The 17,486-nt window shown below is 66.0% G+C and overlaps 2 protein-coding genes across 2 annotated transcripts in view; one reads left to right on the plus strand and one right to left on the minus strand.

The window, feature by feature from the left end:
• The window catches only part of PHOX2A (paired like homeobox 2A), a 4,900-nt gene extending 2,722 nt beyond the window's left edge, over positions 1-2,178 (plus strand). Inside the window, exon 3 of the mRNA XM_027663549.1 lies at positions 501-2,178. Within this exon, the coding sequence (XP_027519350.1) occupies positions 501-929 (429 nt within the window). The 3' untranslated portion in view covers positions 930-2,178. The remainder of the gene's footprint in view (positions 1-500) is intronic.
• A 559-nt stretch (positions 2,179-2,737) lies between these two features.
• On the minus strand, positions 2,738-17,484 carry INPPL1 (inositol polyphosphate phosphatase like 1; the record flags this gene model as incomplete). The annotated part of the gene is made up of 28 exons (XM_027663530.1): positions 2,738-4,497; positions 5,000-5,118; positions 5,222-5,951; positions 6,021-6,170; positions 6,515-6,599; positions 6,670-6,825; positions 6,907-6,994; positions 7,093-7,181; positions 7,257-7,370; positions 7,482-7,571; positions 7,661-7,742; positions 7,823-7,911; positions 7,995-8,094; positions 8,172-8,310; positions 8,395-8,491; positions 8,838-8,955; positions 9,323-9,519; positions 9,597-9,699; positions 9,952-10,058; positions 10,255-10,405; positions 10,593-10,691; positions 11,054-11,143; positions 11,365-11,455; positions 11,538-11,675; positions 11,774-11,894; positions 11,978-12,128; positions 13,001-13,064; positions 17,330-17,484. Coding segments are annotated over 28 exons (3,804 nt in total), but the record flags the coding sequence as incomplete, so codon positions are not given.
• Between the last annotated feature and the right edge of the window lie 2 nt (positions 17,485-17,486).

The raw sequence follows: 17,486 nt of genomic DNA on the forward strand, positions 1-17,486 counted from the left end.
GTGCAGAACCCTCTTTGTGAGTGCAGACCCCCCTTTGTCAGAACACCTGTCCTCATGGGGATGTAGGGACCCACAGGACTGGGAGGGTTCTGGCCCCAAGGATGGGGGGACCCATGGGGCTGCAGGGGGGGATGGTTTGTGGAGCCGACCCCACCACGGGCACCATGGGGAGCGGGAGAGGTGCCCGCTGTGGGGGTGGGCTCTGACCCTGCGAGGTGCACGTGTGGGTGCAGCAGGGGCCCTGGCAATGCCCCCTCACCGTTTCTTTTCCCACACTGTCGCCGATGCTCATGTGAGTGCCCGGCATCGACCTCACAAATTCACATTGTTGTGGATATGGGGGATCCCTCTGGTGCTGCGGAAAACATTTCCCCCGTGGGAATGGGGGACTGTGAGGAGAACCTCAAGGCCTGGGGGGGAGCTGCCTCTGCACCCACAGGCTCCCCAGACCCCCAGGGACGGTGGTGTGGGGTGCTCCCATCCCCTCCATCCCCCCCCAGGTGTGGTTCCAGAACCGTCGAGCCAAATTCCGCAAGCAGGAGCGTGCGGCCAATGCCAAGGGTGCCAGTGGCAACGGCACCACCGGGAAGAAGTCGGAGCCGCGCTCTTCCTCAGAAGATGACGAATCCAAGGAATCCAACTGCAGCCCGACGCCGGACAGCACGGCGTCCCTGCCTGCCGCTGCCATCGGCAGCCCCGGTGGCAGCCTGAGCCCCAGCCCCGGCGCGGGGGCACCCATGGGACCCGGCCATGCCCCCCAGCCCCTCAAGGCGCCCCTCTGGGCAGGGGTGGGGGGTGGCAGCGGTGCCCCCAACGCGGCCGAGCTGCTGAAAGCCTGGCAGCCCACTGAGGCTGTGCCGGGACCCTTCTCCGGTGTCCTCTCCTCCTTCCATCGGAAACCCAACGGCATCAAAACAAACCTCTTCTGATCACTGAGTCACCGGATCTGGCTGCCCCCAAATCCCCCCCAGCCCTCATCCTGCATCCCCCACCCGCTGCCCCCGCCACGGACCCAGCCACGACGCTTCAGCAAACGGGGAGATGGAGCAGGGACCGCCCCGCGCCACCTCCCGGACCCCGCGCCAGCGGGATGGACCCGGAGCTGGGGCAGCTCCCACCGGCACCCGTGTGGGTGCTGCGGGACCGCGGGGGTGCGAGGCGGGGGCGGCACCGCCGTGCTCAGCCTGCACGCCCCTGGCACAGCCTTCGCTTCTGGGGGCTCCCGGTGCGCTCCAGGGTTGGGGGCAGGTGCAGGGCTCCCCACAGCACTGCGGGTGCTCCAGTATCCCGGTGCCCGCCCCAGGAGAACCCCCTCCGACGGGCTTTGCCCGCTGGGCTGGGGGTGAGGAAGCACTTTATGGGGCGGGGTCTGGGGGCCACGGGGTGGGCGTTGCTGGGGAGCGCGGCAGGGAGACGCTCCTCGGTGTGGGGAGGGGGTGCCCCCCAAATCCTGCCTGCTGACATGGATCCCCCCCAGCAGCACCCTGACGCGGTGGGACTGGAGGCGAGAAGACTCCGTTCCCCAAGATTTTGGGGAGTAAAAGCAGGGCCGGGGGGTTCAGCACTCGGCAGCATTGCCGTGGGTGCTGCCCACGGGGACGGGGCACCAGAACGGCTGGCTGGGGGTGAGGTGGCCCCCCGAGAGGGGGCTGGTGAGGGATGGAAGCCCCGGAGCAGCCAGTGGGACCCCTCGGGGGAGCAGGGCCCCCTCTGAACAGGCGGTGCGACCCCTTGGAGGAGCCGGGACCCCCCAGAGCAGCCAGTGGGAGTCCCTGGAGCAGCTGGTGGGACCCCTCGGAGTAGACAGGACCCCTCACCAGCAGCAGGATGGGTGCTCCCGCTGCAGCTGCCACGGGTGCAGTCAGGACCCCCCAGCACAACATCCTGATCTCACAAAGGGTCCCCAGCAGGGGGCTGGGATGCTGGTGGGCCCCCTTGCACCCACCCCCCTACACTGGTGCTACCGTGCCGGTTGGCTCCGTGGCATGGTGAGCACGCTGGCAGCCCACCCACGTGTCCTCGTCCACCCCCCCGTCTCACCCAGTGCCTCCGAGGTGAGGTCCCCACTTTTCTTTCAGTTTTTTTTTTTAACCATTCTGTAATTTATTGCCCATGTTTGCAAATGCCACCAATCCAAATAAAACTTAATTTATTGATGCTGCTGCTGGCCCCCAGCCCTTGCTGCACCCCCCCACAAGGGCTGCAGGGGTGGGGGGCTGCACGGCCCCCACCCCTGAGCTATCCAAAACCTGCCATAGCCCCCTAGGTGATGACACAGACCCCCAGCACCTTAGGGATTATTTTGGGTGCCCCCCTCCCAAAATAATCACATGGGGGAGCACCACATGGGAAGTCCCTGAAGTAGGGTGAGGAGAGGGATGCCCCACACAGCCCCTCTGGCCTCTTGGGGCCCTTTGGGGGTGGTGATGGGGAAGGTCCTAGGGGCTCTGGGATGGTGGCAAGGAGCACACCAGGGAGTTGGGCAGGCAGCCTGGGGTACCCAAGGTGGGCAAGAAGGGGAGAAAGGACCTGGTCCCCACCTTGCAGGGACCAGAAGGTCTCCATTATCCCGGGACCAGTATGGCCAGCCTGGAGCATCCCTGACTGTGCTGGGACCAGTACAGACAGCTCGGGGGTCCCAGATCACACTGGGACCCAGTTCCTCAATCCTGCCCCCCTTCCCAGACCCTCCCACACCCGCCCTTGCCATGCGGAGAGCTCCACCACACCCACTGCATGAAACATAACAAAAATCAGTCCAGATTTACCAAAAAACACCAAACACAGGGCACGACAATACAGGGGTTTAGTGGGGGGAAGTTCACACCGAACACCCCGGTAACAAACAGTCAGGGGATTTTGGGGGGCTGCTGGGGGGGCCGGCCCATCCTTCATCTCAGCCGGAGTGAGGGGAGGGGGGGTGTGGGGGTGGGACTGCCCACCACCCCCCTGGGGGCAGGGAGAGTCTGGAGGGGTCACCCCAGTGGGGAAGGCATGGCTGGGGGACCCCCACCCTAGGGACCCCCCTGGAAGGGCACTTCGTGAGGTTGGGGGCTGAGCACCCATGGGGGGACCTGGGTGCCAGCCCCACTGCCCCCAAGGGCAACAGAGACCCCCGGGGCGGGGACGGACCCAGCAAGTACCTAATGGGCAAACTGGGAGTGGGGGGCACACCCCGGAGGCACTGGTGGTGTGAGGTGGGGTCTGGGTGAAGGCACTGATCTGACTGCTGCAGTGGGATTCCCGGGGCAGGGACTCCCAGGGCAGGCACAGGGACCTCCATGGTGGGGATAGGACCCCCAAAGATGGGGACAGGGACCCCTGGGGTAGGGACAGAAACCTCCAGGGATGGGGATGGCACCCCTGGGGTGAGGATGGGGATCTCCCAGGGTGGGGACAGGGACTCCCTGGGAGGGGATGGGACATCCCCACAGTGGGGACATGGATCCCTGGGGTGGGGACAGGGACTCCCTGGGAGGGGACGGGATATCCCCAGGGTGGGGATATGGATCCCTGGGGTGGGGACAGGGACCCTCAGAGTGGAGACAGAAACCTTCAGGGCAGGGGTGGGACTCCTGTGTTGGGGACAGGGACCCTCAGGGTGGGGATTGGTGCCCTGGGGTGGGGACAGGGACCCTCAGAGTGGAGATGGGACCCTTGGGGTGAGGATGGAGACCCTGAGCTCTGCCCAGTGTTGTCCGTGGGGGCTGGCCAAGCCCTCCCATCCCATCCCAGTGCTGGCTGGGCATCATGAAGGCACTTGGATTGAGACACGACTTTTCTCAGCGCCTCCTCCTCCTCCTCCTCCTCCTCCTAGCTGTGAGGGGCTGTGGGGGGAGCCAGGGCTCCCAGGGTTCCCCCCCAACAGCCCTTCCCCCAGCCCTTCTTCCAATAAATAAGAAATAACTTATATGTGAGGATGCCCCATAGGGACCCCCCTGTGAAATTGTCTGACCAGAACCCACCACCCACCCTGTCCCCCCCTCCCCCCTCCCCACCCCGTTACCCAGCACCCGAGATGGGGGGCAGGCCGTGGGGGTCCCAGAGCTCCCACTGGCTGCTGGTGATGGTGGGATGCATGGATGCGGGATGTGTGACCATGGCACGAGGGATCCTCAGCTGCAGGATGCAAGATGCTCAGATGCAAGATCTGGGATGCACGGCCACGGGATCCGGGATGCACGGCCACGGGATCCGGGATGTGGAATGCACACCCACGGGACCCGGGATCGCGGCTGCGGGACGCAGGATGCTGGGCCACGGGACACGCGACTGCAAGGTCTGGGATGTGTGGCTGCAGGATTTGGCTGCTGCAGGATTTTGGGTGCTGGGCCGCAGGATGTGCAGCCGCAGGAGGTGGGATGCCGGGCTGTGGGACGCACGGGATGCCAGGTGTGCGGCGGCAGCTACTTGCGGAGCTGGAGGCTCTCCAGGAGGACACGCTTGTGGCCGGGCTCCAGCACTCCAGCCTCCTCCAGGTCCTCCTCCGTGATGTCACTGGGGTGGGGGTGCAGATGTGGAGCTCTCTGCCCCCAGGCACGCCCCAGCCTCAGGGGGGGCACCCCCACCCAGGTGAGGTCCCCATGAGGGGGTGTGAGAGCCCCCACTTGGGCTGCTGGGTGCCCACCCAGCCTCTCTCCTGGGGGGGCAGTGGGGACCCCTTGGGGCAGCTGGGACACCCAGGGGCAGCAGGGATCCTCAAGAGTGGTGGGGACCCACCAGGGCAGCACGGACCCTCTGGGGGCTGTGGGGACCTCCAGGGGCAGCAAGGGGAAGCGAGGGAAGCAGAAACCCCGAGGAAGTGGAGACCCTGAGGGGGCAGTGGGGACCCCCCCCCACCCGGAGCAGTGGAGACCACTGAGAGCAGTGCCCCCCATGAACCTCCCCAGAGCAGGGTCATCCCACCCAGGCATCACTCTGGCCCCCTGGGGAGGACATGGACCCCCTGGGGATGGCAAGTCTGGGGGGTGTGGGTGAGCAGTTTCGGGGGGCTGCTCACCTGAGGAACTCCAGGTCATCCCAGCCATTGCGCACCAGCCCCTCCTCGTACCGCTCCAGCCCCAGCGCCCGCAGCCACTCGCCCACGCCGGGCACGGTGCCCATGCCACGGCCCAGCACCTGCACCCCAACACCCTCAGCACCACGGGGCCCCCCAGACAGCCCCAGCTGAGCACGCTGGGGGGCCCAGCAGCCTGACCCCCACCCACCCTGCATCACCCACCTCCTCGGCGAGGTCCTCCTGGATGCTCTCCCGGATGGAGTGGGGCGGGAAGGCGAGGGGGCGGCCATAGTCGGGGGGCAGGCAGCGGGGGGGCAGCCCCCCCTTGGCCAGCAGCGGTGGGGGTGGGGCCACCCTCCCCTTCCCACCCCCGTAGTCCACCTCACTCAGCGTCTTGGCCATCTGCAGCACCGAGCAGGAGCGGTCATCCAGCAGCCCCCCAGCACCCGGCAGCCCCCCCACTGCAGGCAGCCCCCCCACTGCAGGCAGCCCCCCGGTAACGGGGGTCCCACAAGCCCCCTCCATCCCGAATCCAGCCCCGGCAGCCGGGGGTGGCCGGGGGTGCAGCTTGGGCAGGGGAGCCTCTCCAAAGGCAGCGGGGTGGGATTTGGGGTCCTCACGCGCGGCGGGCACCGGCGGCTCCTTGGGGGTGCCAAAGAAGGGGTTTGGGGGGAGCTCCAGCTCCCGCGGCAGCGGCGGCGGGGGAAAATCCGGCGGCGGCAGGTTGAGGGTGCCGAGATCCTCCTCCTCCTCGCTCTCGTCACCACGGCACACCGAAGGGTGCCGGCGGCGTTCCGGCACCGCCAGCTGCACCTTGGCCTTGGGGGGCTTGCCGGGATCCCCCGGTGCCAGCAGCTGGTGGGGGACCCCTTCCAGGACGTAGTACGCCGGATTGTTGAAGCTGTTCTTCAGGGGAGCCCCCGACAGCTCTGGCACCGCCTCTGCCTTGGACCTGCAGGCACAGGGGTGAGCGTGGCAACCCAGAGCGTGCCCCTCCCCAGTCCTGCCCACAGTCCCTCACCGGCTCGGGGCAGCCTCGTCCCTGGGGGTGCCACGGTGTGGGGCAGGGGGCCAGGGGGCTGCTGCAGTGTTGCCCTTCTCGGGCTCCTCCAGAAGCTTCGCTGGGTTGGCAGTGGGGGCCTCGGCACTGGCAGGCTTCCGCCCCACAGACCTGGGCAACAGGAGGTGTTGGGTGCCCCATGGGGCTCTAACCCCTGCAGTGGGGCTCAGAGCCTCAGGATGGTAACAAGGTTCAGACCCCCTGGGATGGGTCTCAGCAGCCCAGCACTGGGCTCAGACACCCAGGATGGGGTTCAGCCCCTCAGGATAGGGCTCAGCCACCAAAACATGCCAGTGTCACTCTTGGAGGCACAACAGAGCCCCATCCCTGCCCTGCATGGCACAGAGCTGCCCCCAGTCACGTCCCACACACCATCCCTGCAGCCTCCTGAGACCCAGGGCCCCCCAGCTGGGTGTTACGGGTGCCCCCCACCCACCGAGCCCTGTCCCCCGTACTTGGCATAGTCCTGGGTGGCCCTGGCACTCAGAGGCACCTTCCCTTTGCCGGCCGTTGTCTCGTCCTTGTCAATGCTGATCCACTCTGTCAGGGGACAGGGGCTCAGTGGTGGGGTCCTGTCCCCACAGTTTCCCCCAGGGAGGGGAGTCCTCACCATAGAGCCTCTCACGGGTGCCCAGGCGCTCAGTGGGCACCCGGACCTTCATGGAACCACGGATGTTGCCAGTCTCCTCGCCACGGTGGGACAGGTAGGTGAGGAACTGCTGCGCTGTGCTGCCAATCATCGACTTCAGGGCGATGACACACTCCCCTGGGGGTGACAGCAGGGGGGTCAGGGGTCTGCACCCCATGGACCCCCGGGTGCAGGTGCTGTGCTGGTGTGGACACTCACCGTAGGACTCGTAGCCATCGAGGGATTTGACGGTGAGCAGGAGGTGCTGGTCCTGCAGGTACTCGATCTCAGAGAGGATGGGCTTCAGCTGCAGCCAAGGGGACAAGGTGCTGGCACTGAGTGGGGTGTCTCCCTGCCTGCAGCTCCCCCTGGCGCCCACCCTGTCAGCCCCCAGCCCCTCCTCACCGTCGGCAGCTGCCGGGAGGACCACTGCACTTTGAGGAAGTTGATGTTGTCGCTGCTCTGACTGTCATTCTCGAAGCTCTTCTTGAACTCTGTGGTGGGGGGGGGGACATGGCATCACCCCTGTCACCCCCCCTGAGACCCCACACTGCCATCCCAGTCCTCACCTTCCAGGCAGGTAGAATAGAACTCGATGAAGAACTTGGTGCGACTGGATGTCTTCACAATGGCCTCGATGCTCTCAAACTCGATGTACGCCTGCTCCGAGGACTTGGAGAGCCCTCCATGGAGAGGCGAGGTGTTGGAACCCCCCTGGGACCTCCCCATCTCGAGGGAGAGGTGGAACCCATGGGGGGTGGGGGACAGTGAGATGTCCCCTTGGGCACAGGTACCTTTTTTGGAGACGAACTGGGATGTCACTCCCACCTCGAAGGAGCCAAAGACGGGTGAGTGGTCACTGGTGACGATGTCATCCGTGCATCCTGCAGCCAGCAGGGATGGGGGGAAGGTCAGGATGGAAGGGACTGTCCCAGAATGGGAGGGGGGGGTGCTGGGGGGTCACACTGCTCACCATAAGCATTGCAGTTGACGTGAGTCTCGGGGTAGGATTTCCAGAGGATACGGTCGCACCAGGACGGCACGTTGGTACGCACCTGGTAGGGATGGGGAGTGCATGAGGGTTCAAGGTGGGGTGTCTACCCCTCCCCTGACTCCCCACTACCACAGCACCTACCCCTGTGGGTTTCTGCTTGTGCCAGACGTAGGTGTCCCGGGAGCCCCGCTCATAGCGGTAGGTGGGGGGGAAGGTGATCTCCTCCTCACCTGCACAGACAGCAGTGGATCAGGACAGTCCCAGCAGGAGGGGCTATCCCCCCAGGCTCTCCCAGAGCCCCCCCAGTCCTCACCAAAGCGCAGGAACACCTTGTGCTTCTCCTTCTCCAGGTTGAGCTGATCCACCTTCAGCAGCGGCTCCAGCTCCTTGCGGCTGATGTAGTTGAGGATCTCCTGCGGAACAGAGGGGCTGGCACTGGGCTGGGCAGGGGGTACCTGACACCCCTCACTCCCCATCCCCGTCCCCCAACCTGGATGTCCATGTCCAGGCGGTAATTGAGGTCCCCAAACCAGAAGAGGTGGGTGAAGCGGAGGGAGATGTCAAAGGAGCTCAGCTGCTTGTCCCCCAGTGAGAGTAAGCGCAGGATGTCCAGGTAGTTCTGGTTCCTCCTGAAGCAGGGGACATGGGGACAGGGGTGTCACAGACATGGAGACAGGGCCCCTCCCGGCCCATTCTGGAGTGGGGGTGCTCACCGTGCCGTCTTCTCATTGCCGGAGGTGAGGTGGCAGTTGACGAAGCCAAAGGAGGTGCCATTGAACATGAAGGAGACGCCCACAGCGCCCTTGTTCCCTGCGGGGACATGGGGACATGGGATGGGATCAGGCCACGGCAGGGGCAGTCCCCCAACCCTGGGGGATGGGGGGCACAGTCCCCACCTGGCTGGCTGGCATGGGCACGTGCCCAGAGCCCTTCTCACGTAATGCATGAACCCCCAGACCCCTACTCGTGCAACACATGTGCTCTGGGGTCCCTCCTTGGGCAAAACATCCCCCCCCAGACTCCTCTTCAAGCAACACACGTGCTCCAGGACCCCATCCTGTGTGACCCATGCAACACCGGGACCACCCTGGGCACCCAGACACTCATGGGCCCCCCCGGTGCAGCGCACACCCCCTGTGCCCCCACGGGCCCCTACCCAGGGTGTTGGCGATCCCTGTCTTGACGCTCGAGGTGCTGACGTGGCTGATGCGGTTCTCGTGCTCCGGCTTCACCAGCACCACCACCTTGATGTTCCACAGGGACTGCATGGCCACCTGCCGGCCCCGGCATCCTCAGCCCCTGCCAGCACGTCCTGGGGCCCCCCCAGCCCATGGGGGTGCACCCACAGCTGCTGCTCATCACAGCTCCACCCCAGCCTCTCCCGCCCAGGGCTGTTCCCCAGGAATTCCACCACCATCAGCACCCACAGCTACCAGCACCAGGAGAGCCCCCTAAAATACCCGGTGTCAGCAGAACTGGAGCACCAACAGCCGCCCAGCACCACGAGAGGACCCCAAAGCGCCCGGTGCCACAGAGCCAGAGCACAGCCACCCCAGGGACACTGAACATCGCCCACCTCCACCACCCCCTGGTGCCTGCACACCGCAGTCCCCAGGATCCCCCGGAGCCCCCGGTTCCTACCGGGCGGTACTCGACCTCCGTGAAGTCCTTGAGGACAGTGCGCAGGAAGTCCACCCACTCCTTGTCTCCCAGGGAATTCTCCTGGGTGCCGAAGACGTAGATGTCATGGGGGATGGCCATCGTCACCTCATCCAGGGTCTTGCCCAACCCCTTGGAGGTGAACCATGAGGTGATGCTCTTAGGGGGGGGGACGCTGCCTGCAAGGGGGACAGCATGGTTAGGGGGGACCCCAGGGTCTCGGCACTCCACCATGGGCTTCCCCCGCCCTTCTCACCCATATTCCAGGTGCCAATGAAGATAGAGATCATGTCAGGCTCATCCTGGTGGGAATGCTTGTTCTTCATCAGCTGCAGGAGCTGGCAGAAAGCCTCACGCTTCTGCAGGGGGGGACATTGAGAGGGGGGGCCGGAGGGGCTCCCCACAACCCCTTCCAGCACCCTTGCTTTGGCTCAGCCAAACCCGGCACCTCCTGGGCATGGGGGACCACTACAGGGACATCCCCCACCCATCAAGCACCAGCACCCAGCACCCGGCCCTGAGCCCTAGCAGGGCCCAAGGGTTAAATCCTGCCCCCATCCCACCCCTACAAGGGACCTGCCCCCTTGTCCCCCCACCCGAGCATTACCCACCCGGGCACTGACGAAAACAAAGTCTTTCCGTTGTGTTTTGTCCTTTTCCTTCTCAAAAACGATGCCCAGTTTGTTCTGCACTCGCTGTGACTTGATCAGCTGCCGGACTGGGGAGGAGTGGTGAGAGCTGGGGGGTGCTGGGTGCCAGCTGGGTGCTGGAGCCCCCCCAGCCCACGCTTTGGGGGACCCCCAGGATGGGGACACCTCCATAGCTACCAGCCCACCACTGAGCCCCACGGGGACGCTCCCCAGCACAAAGGCACCCTCAGGGGTTCAGGGGTTCAGGGGTGCCTCCCCACTCACTCTTGTCATGGGTGAAGGTGTTCCAGTCTTCCTGGGAGTCCTTCTGCTTCTTCAGCACCACCAGCTTCCCCCCCTCCACGTCCACACTCAGTGTGTACTTCTGTGACTTCCCAATCTTGGTCAGGTCCCCCAGGGTGATGTCCAGCTTCACCTGCCAGGGGACACTGGGATGAGGGAGGACAGAGGGGACACCCCAGCACTCCAGCTGGCACCCAGCCCCCCCGGGGACACCTCGGGGTCTGTGCCCTCAGTGTTACACCACATGCACTCAGCTGACACCAAAAGTCTCCCAGAACTCCGAAAGTCAGGAAGGGGGGGTAGGGTAGGGTAGGGCTCACCTCGAAGGTCTGCACTGGGATGCTCTTGGCCTTGCGGGACAGGGGCTGGGGAGAGGCTGTGGGGGCAGCCGAGCTCATCTCCTGCAGGGCCTTCAGTGCCTGCCAGAGCCCCCAGTGGCATCAGCCAAGAGCCCACCAGCCCCCCCAGCTCTACCAACCCCTCTAACTCTCCAGTCCCACCAGCGTTCCAAGCACCCTCAGCCCTCCCAGGCCCCAAAGATCCACCAGCCCCCTCAGCCCTACCAGTGCCCCAGTTCCACTGCCCCTGCCCCCAGTCCCTCTGTTGCCTCATTCCCATGAGCCTCCCCCAGCTCCCTCCAGCTCCACCAGCCCAACAATCCCTGTCAGCTGTCCCAGTCCCACCATCAGCCAGTGCCATCAGCCCCACAGACCCCTCAGTCCATCCAGATCCCTCAGGACACCCCCATGAGAACACATCCCCCACGCACCCCCGGCCTCACCTTCTTCTCGATGGAGGAGAGGAAATCTTTCAGCACAGACAGCTTCAGCACCAGGCTCTCCAGCTCCTGCTCCCCGCTCTGCCCTGCTGTCTGGAACCCCCAGCAGGTAACCCCAGCACAGGGATGGGATCCCCACACCCACCCCAGTTCCCCCCCAGAGTAGTAAGACCCCCAGGCGCCCTGGGATGGGGCAGGATGGTGGGTGTTTCTCCCCAGTCTTTCCCACCACCTGTGGACGGTGCTATGGTGGGGTCTGTGGGCACAGTCCGTGGTGGTGGATTGCCACCACCGTGTCCCCATATCCCCCTCACCTGCTGCAGGATCTTGGAAACCGTGGGGGAGCTCTGCTGGTCAAACACTTTGGAGAGGATCTCCAGCCCCGCCAGCACCTTGTCCACCTCACTGCAGGGGTAAGAGGAGCCAGCTCAGTGGGTGACACAGATGTCCCTCCATCTGTCCGTCTGTCCCGGTGCCCAGCGCCCACCTGTGCAGCCGTTTGCAGGAGGTGACAAGGGTCTTGTTGAGGTGGGGGAGGCTGTTGGCCCCCCCCTTCACTGCCTCCAGGTCCAGGGTGTAGCTGCCCTTCAGGTACTCGTGGGAGATGCTGCTGAGCCCGTTGGCACTGCGGGGAGGACACCCAGGGGGTGAGAGCCGGCAGGGATGGGCAGGGCACAGGCAGGGGACAGACAGGGGACCAGCAGGAGACGGGTAGACCCTCACCTCTCTGCCGGCCCCTCCGGAACAGCTGGTCCCAGGCTGGTGGGGCTGAGCCCGGCCGAGGTACTGGAGAAGCTGGTGGAGCCAGAGCGTGGTGGTAGCGGCGGCTTCTCATCCTCTCCATCTGCAACAGGGCGATGAGGGGGTCAATCTGCCACCCCGGGGGTCCCAGGACCCCGCCCACCCCCCCCTGTCACCCCGCCCTACCCCAGTAGTCCCTGTCCTCCACGGTCTCCTTCTCTTTCTCCCTCTCGACAGGGAAGAGCAGGGTGCAGACCAGCCCCTGGTTGGGCTGCAGGTACAGGGCGATTAGCTCGCTCAGCGTCTTGAAGCGCCGCACCTGCACCCCCTGCGACGTCTGCGGGGACACGGGGACACCGGGGCCATCAGCACCTGCAGCCACCGTCACCGGACCCCCGCGTGGGGACACCACCAGGCAGGGAACCCACCATGCAGGGATGCCACCACGCAGGGACCCCCAGGCAGGGATCCCTCCAGGCGGGGATGCCACTGTGCACAGACCCCCATGGAGGGATGTCCCCAGGCAGGGATCTCCCAAGACAGGGGTACCACCATGCAAGGACCCCCAGAAAGGGATGTCCCTATGCAAGGATATCCCCAAGGAGGGACATCCCCATGCAGGGATCCCACCATGCAGGGATGTCACCATGCAGAGATACTACTGTGCAGAGATGCCACCATGGAGGGATGCCCCCCCCCTGCAGGGAAATCCCCACAAAAAGACTCCCATGCAGGGATCCTCCCATGCGGAGATGCCACCATGCAGGGACCCACATGCAGGATGGGGGGCTGACCCCACAGCCCATGGGGGGAAGCTGGGCCTGGTGCATGTGGCACAGTGCCCTGGTGCCACCCACGGGGGGCTGGCAGGTGGGCTGGCAGGGTGCAGGCAGCAGTCATCCTTCGGCCTCCTCCCTCCCGGGGGCGGCTTTTCCTGCCTGCCCGGCCGGCACAAAGGGGGTTCTGTTGCTCTAAAAATACCCGGTGCTGGCAGCCCGCCAAGACAGGCACAGCCAAGCCATCCGGCACAGCCGGGCACGCGCGTGGCACCAGGCCAGGGCTGAGCCCGGCACATCCACCCAGCACAGCAGCCTGGCACAGCCAAACAGACGGGCACGCTCATGGCATGAGGTCGAGACTGAGCCCCGCCGAGCCAGAGACCCCTCGCTGCCCACGAGCCAGAGGGTGTCCCGTGCCCCCACTGCCCACCTGCACGGCCAGGAAATCCTCCTCGTCGGGCAGGATGCGGTAGGTGTGGACGTGCTTCTGGAACCTGTGGCAGCGGGGAGGAGGCCATCAGGCAGGCGGTTCTAGGGGGTTGGGTGGCATCCCCCCACCCACCTGCATGGCCCGGCACTCATCCAGCACCCGCAGTGAGGAGCTCCAGCACCACTATTCCCTACGGCATCCAATGAGCTGACAGGGAAACCTATAGGAAAATGCCCGCAGGATGGGGCCTGGGGGTCCTGGATGGGTGCTGGGGGTCCCAGACTGACCCCTCTGCTTGCTCTGATCCCATGATCAACACCACTATGTCCTTGGTAGTGCCACCGCCCCAGCCCCACTGCCTGTCTGTGCGCCGGAGCCTGTGTCCCCAGCCTGCAGTGCAGGCAGGAGCTGGCAGGCACAGGCAGGAGCTGGCAGGAGCAGGCAGGAGCTGGCAGCCAGGACGCCAGGAAACAATTTATTTTCCAGTGGAAGCTGACAGGAACCAGGGACGCGATCCCGGGGCAGGGGGTGACAGACGGCGCTAAGAGACAGGGTGACAACAGCAGCGGGTACAAGGAGCAGGACCGGGACTCCAGGGGTGTCCCTTCCCCATCCCGGGGACTCCAGAAGCCAGGGACCCCTGGCACAGCCAGACTCCCCCACCCCAGTGCTGTCAGGAGGGACAGTGGCTCCTGGGCTGGCCTCTGGCCATGGAGCTCACCATGCTCATCAAGGAGGCTGTCACCACGCCAGGGCCACTGGTCACCACGCCAGGGCCACTGGTCACCACACCAGGGCCACTGTTCCACTCAGCTGCCATGTCCCCTGCCCCGATGGTACCTTGACACGGGGCTGAAGGACTGGGACAAGGCAGCATCTGTGCCCCCTGCACTGTATCACGTCCATGGACAGGGTACTGTGTCCCCTGCTCCCACTCCACGGGGCCAGGTCCCCTGGTGTCCTCCTATAGTGTCAGATCCCTCACAGCGCCCCAGGTCCCCTGCTGCCACCCCATGATGCTAGTTTCCATGTGCCACCCCACAGAATCAGGTTCCCTGCTGCCACCCCAAAGCACTGGGTCCCCTGGTGTCACCCCACTTCCTGCAGTGCCAGGTCTCTCATTTCTCACCCCTCCCCTGCAGGTATGACTAACCCCAGCAGGGAGTGCCCCCGGGTGCCCCACTGCCCAGCCAGGGGTCATGGGTGGCCATGGGGAACCCCTCAAGTGGGAGGGGGGGCTGAACGGCAATCCGCTACGGGGGGGTTGTATGGAAAACCCTGCGGGGGGGGTGAGGGGTCACTGCTGAACCTCCTTGCTGAGGGATCTCGGGGGTTCCCAGATCAAAGGAGTCAGAGTGGGAGAACCCCAGCTGGTGGGATTGGGGCGGCACAAAGAGACATCCCCCCAACGGGGGAAACATAAGGAGTCTCTGTGGAAAGTCCTAAGGCCCATTTGGGGTCTCCATAGCAAAACCAGCAAAGGGGGTGCGATGGGCGGGTGCAAGAGGAACCCCTGCACAGCACCAACACGTGGAACCCCAAATCGGAGAGGCAAGGGGCAGGACCCCTAGGAGGAACCTCAGCTGTGGGGGAGGACAAGGGGTTCTCCGTGGGTAACCAGAGGTGGAGCCAGAGGGACACCGTGCCGAGGGGGTGGATGGTAGGGGGCGGGGGGGGCTGCATGGCCCCTGGCTGCCCGGCCCCGCGCCGCTGGCGGCTGCTATTTTGATGAGCGACGCCGGGGGGGCCTGGGAGCGCCGGGCTCGGGCACAAAGAGCCTTTATGTGGGAGCCCCGGGGCTCCCCGCCGGCTCTGACACGCAGCCGGCACCTTGCCACGGCCCGGCCGGCACAGCGGGCTCCCCGCACAGGGGACACCCGCCACCCTCCTCCCGAGAGCAGCGCGGGCACCTCGGCGAGGGGACACCACACACCCCCCGGCACCGGTGTCCCCGTGAACCGGCAGGGAGGCAGGACAGGGGCTCCAACCCCTCCCCTCCTGGGGGACACCGCGCCAGGACCACCCCCAGTGGCGCTGCCCACCAACCGGCCACGCTGGCACTCCTCGGGATGCCACCGCGGTGTGCCGGCACTGTGGGGTCCCGGGATGCCCCAGTGTGCCACAATGAGATGCCCCGGTGTGTCGTGGCGAGGACACAGTGAGATGTCTCGGCGAGCCACGTCCAACCCCGAGAGGCCACGGAGCACCAGCAGGAGGGTTAAAGGAAGCCGACGCTGCCGGGATCCCGCTGCAGTTCCCTTTCCTCCTCCTGCCCCCGCAGCTATTTTTAGGGCCCCAGCAGTGGCCGGGGCCAATGGCTTCACAGCCCTGGCCACCCACTCGCTGGCAATGGGTGGGATCGCAGCACCAGGGATTCCCAGTGTCCTTGTCGGGGTTCTGTCACCCACCGTGGCATCCCCATGATGGGCTTTGCGAGGCTGTGTGCTCCCAACCTGTGGCACAGCCCTGTGGCACCCACAACCCCCTCACTGGGCAGTGGGAAACACCAGTGACAGACACCCCTTCCCCAGACACCCGCACCGTGACGCCAGCTGCAGCCCCCTGTCACCCACCCTTGTGCCCTGACATGCCCCCCAGCCCTGTGGCACCACATGTTCTCCCAGTGCTGTGCCCTGGTGCTGCTCGCCAGCCCAGCTTCGTGGTGTGGAGCCGGTGCCCACGGCCATGCTGTGCCCCCGTGGATGGGAAACCACATTTGCCCCCGTCCACAGGGAAGGGCAGCAGTGCTGCCATGGAGGCTGCGTGCCTGGCACCTGCACATAGCACCGGCACACGGCAGCCCCAGGCCAGGGCAGGCCGGCTCACGGTGCACTCCTGGTTCTCCCACGGACTCTCAGGGCACAGAAAAGCTTCGAGTTGAGGTGCCGTCACCACCACCCCACAACCACATCAAGGTCCAGGTGCTGGCACAGGCAGCAGGCCTTGAGTAGAGCCAGGGGCATGCCCCAGGAGCTCCCCAGGAGCACCCCAGCACACCACCAACCCGCCGAGGTGCCAGCAAGGCCTCAGGTACGGAGGGGGCTGGGGTGAACTGCTGGGCAGAGGGGGCAGCGTTCCAGGACCCCAGGGCTGTCAGCACTCACCCATGGCCCAGTACCAGCCAGGAGCCACAGGAGTCCCGTGGTGTGACCCAAGGGCACAGAGCTCACCTCCTCCCCCAGGTTGGGAACCCCCCAGACATGAGGATGGGGGCTGGGGACCCCCACTCCCATGGGGATATACAGGAATCCCAAAAGTGTGAGGTGGAGGCCAGGCCCCCCATCTCACAGACCCTCATGGTGGCAAGGGTGGGTGTCACAGCCCCCCTGGAGCCAGTCCAGTGTCCCCTCCGTCCCCAGGGACCCCCAGTCCCTCCAATGCCCCCCAGTCTGTTGGTGTCTGGTCCCCTGGGACCCCCAGGCCAGAACGGGTGCCATTCCTCTGATGCCCTGTCACCCAGAAGTGCCAGTGTCCCCCTGTGCCCCTCAGATCTCCTCATGTCTGTGTCCCCCCAGCATCCACTGCCCAGAGCTGTCCCAGCCCCTCCGTACCCAGTCCCCCAAATTCCCAGTAACCCCCAGAGTACGGGTGTCCCCCCAGGTGTGACCCCTCTTCTGCCTGCTGCCCTCTGGGTGTGGGTGTCCCCTCGGTGCTCCCTCTGTGCTCTGGAGCCTGGATCCCTTCTGGTGACCCCCAACTGTTCCCCCTGCCAGTGCTCCCCTGGTGCCCCCCCTGCCCTCAGTGTGTCTCCCAGTGCTCTCCCCGGCCCCCTGCCAGTCCTTCCCTGGACACCCCACCTGTGTCCCTCGGTACCCCACCAGTGCTCCCTGAATCCTCTCCAGTGACCCCCACCATGACACCCCAGTGTCCCCCTGGTACCTCGATGCTGCTCCCCCAAACCCTCCCGGCTGCTCGTCCGGGACCCCCCCCCCCTGTCCGGCGCCCCTCCGGCGCCCGTCCTGCTCTCCTCGGATCCCCCCCCGACGCCCCTCCGGTGCCCCCCGCGAACGCCCTACCCACGGCCCCGGATCTCCCCCGGTGCCCCCGCCCCGTGCCTCTCCCGCTCCGCCCCCCGGGACCCCACCAGCGCTCCCCCGGTACCGCACCTCTGTTCCCCCAAGCTCCGCGCTGCTGCTTCCCCGGGATCCCCCCCGGGATCCCCCCGGTCCTCCCCCCGTCACTCCGCTCGTGCCTCCGCGGCTCCCCCGGCCCCGCGCCGGTCCCTCCCGGCGTCCCCCCCGGTCACCGCCGGCGACCGCCCGCGTATCTCGCCCCGTGCCCTCCCGCGGTCCCTCGGGGGTGTCCCCCCCGTGCCCGCAGCCCACTCACAGCAGGCAGAGCGCGTAGGCCCCCGCCACGCTCTCGCTGTCCCGCACCAGGAAGCTGCCGTCCCGCCCGGCCCGCGCCAGCTGCTCCTCGGCCGCCGCCCGGCTCAGGTCCCGGTGGTACCAGGGGGGCACCGGGGCCGCCCCGCCCGCGCCCCCCG

Source organism: Corapipo altera, unplaced genomic scaffold (genome assembly GCF_003945725.1).
Source record: "Corapipo altera isolate COAL_440 unplaced genomic scaffold, ASM394572v1 165, whole genome shotgun sequence".
Lineage (NCBI taxonomy): Eukaryota > Metazoa > Chordata > Aves > Passeriformes > Pipridae > Corapipo > Corapipo altera.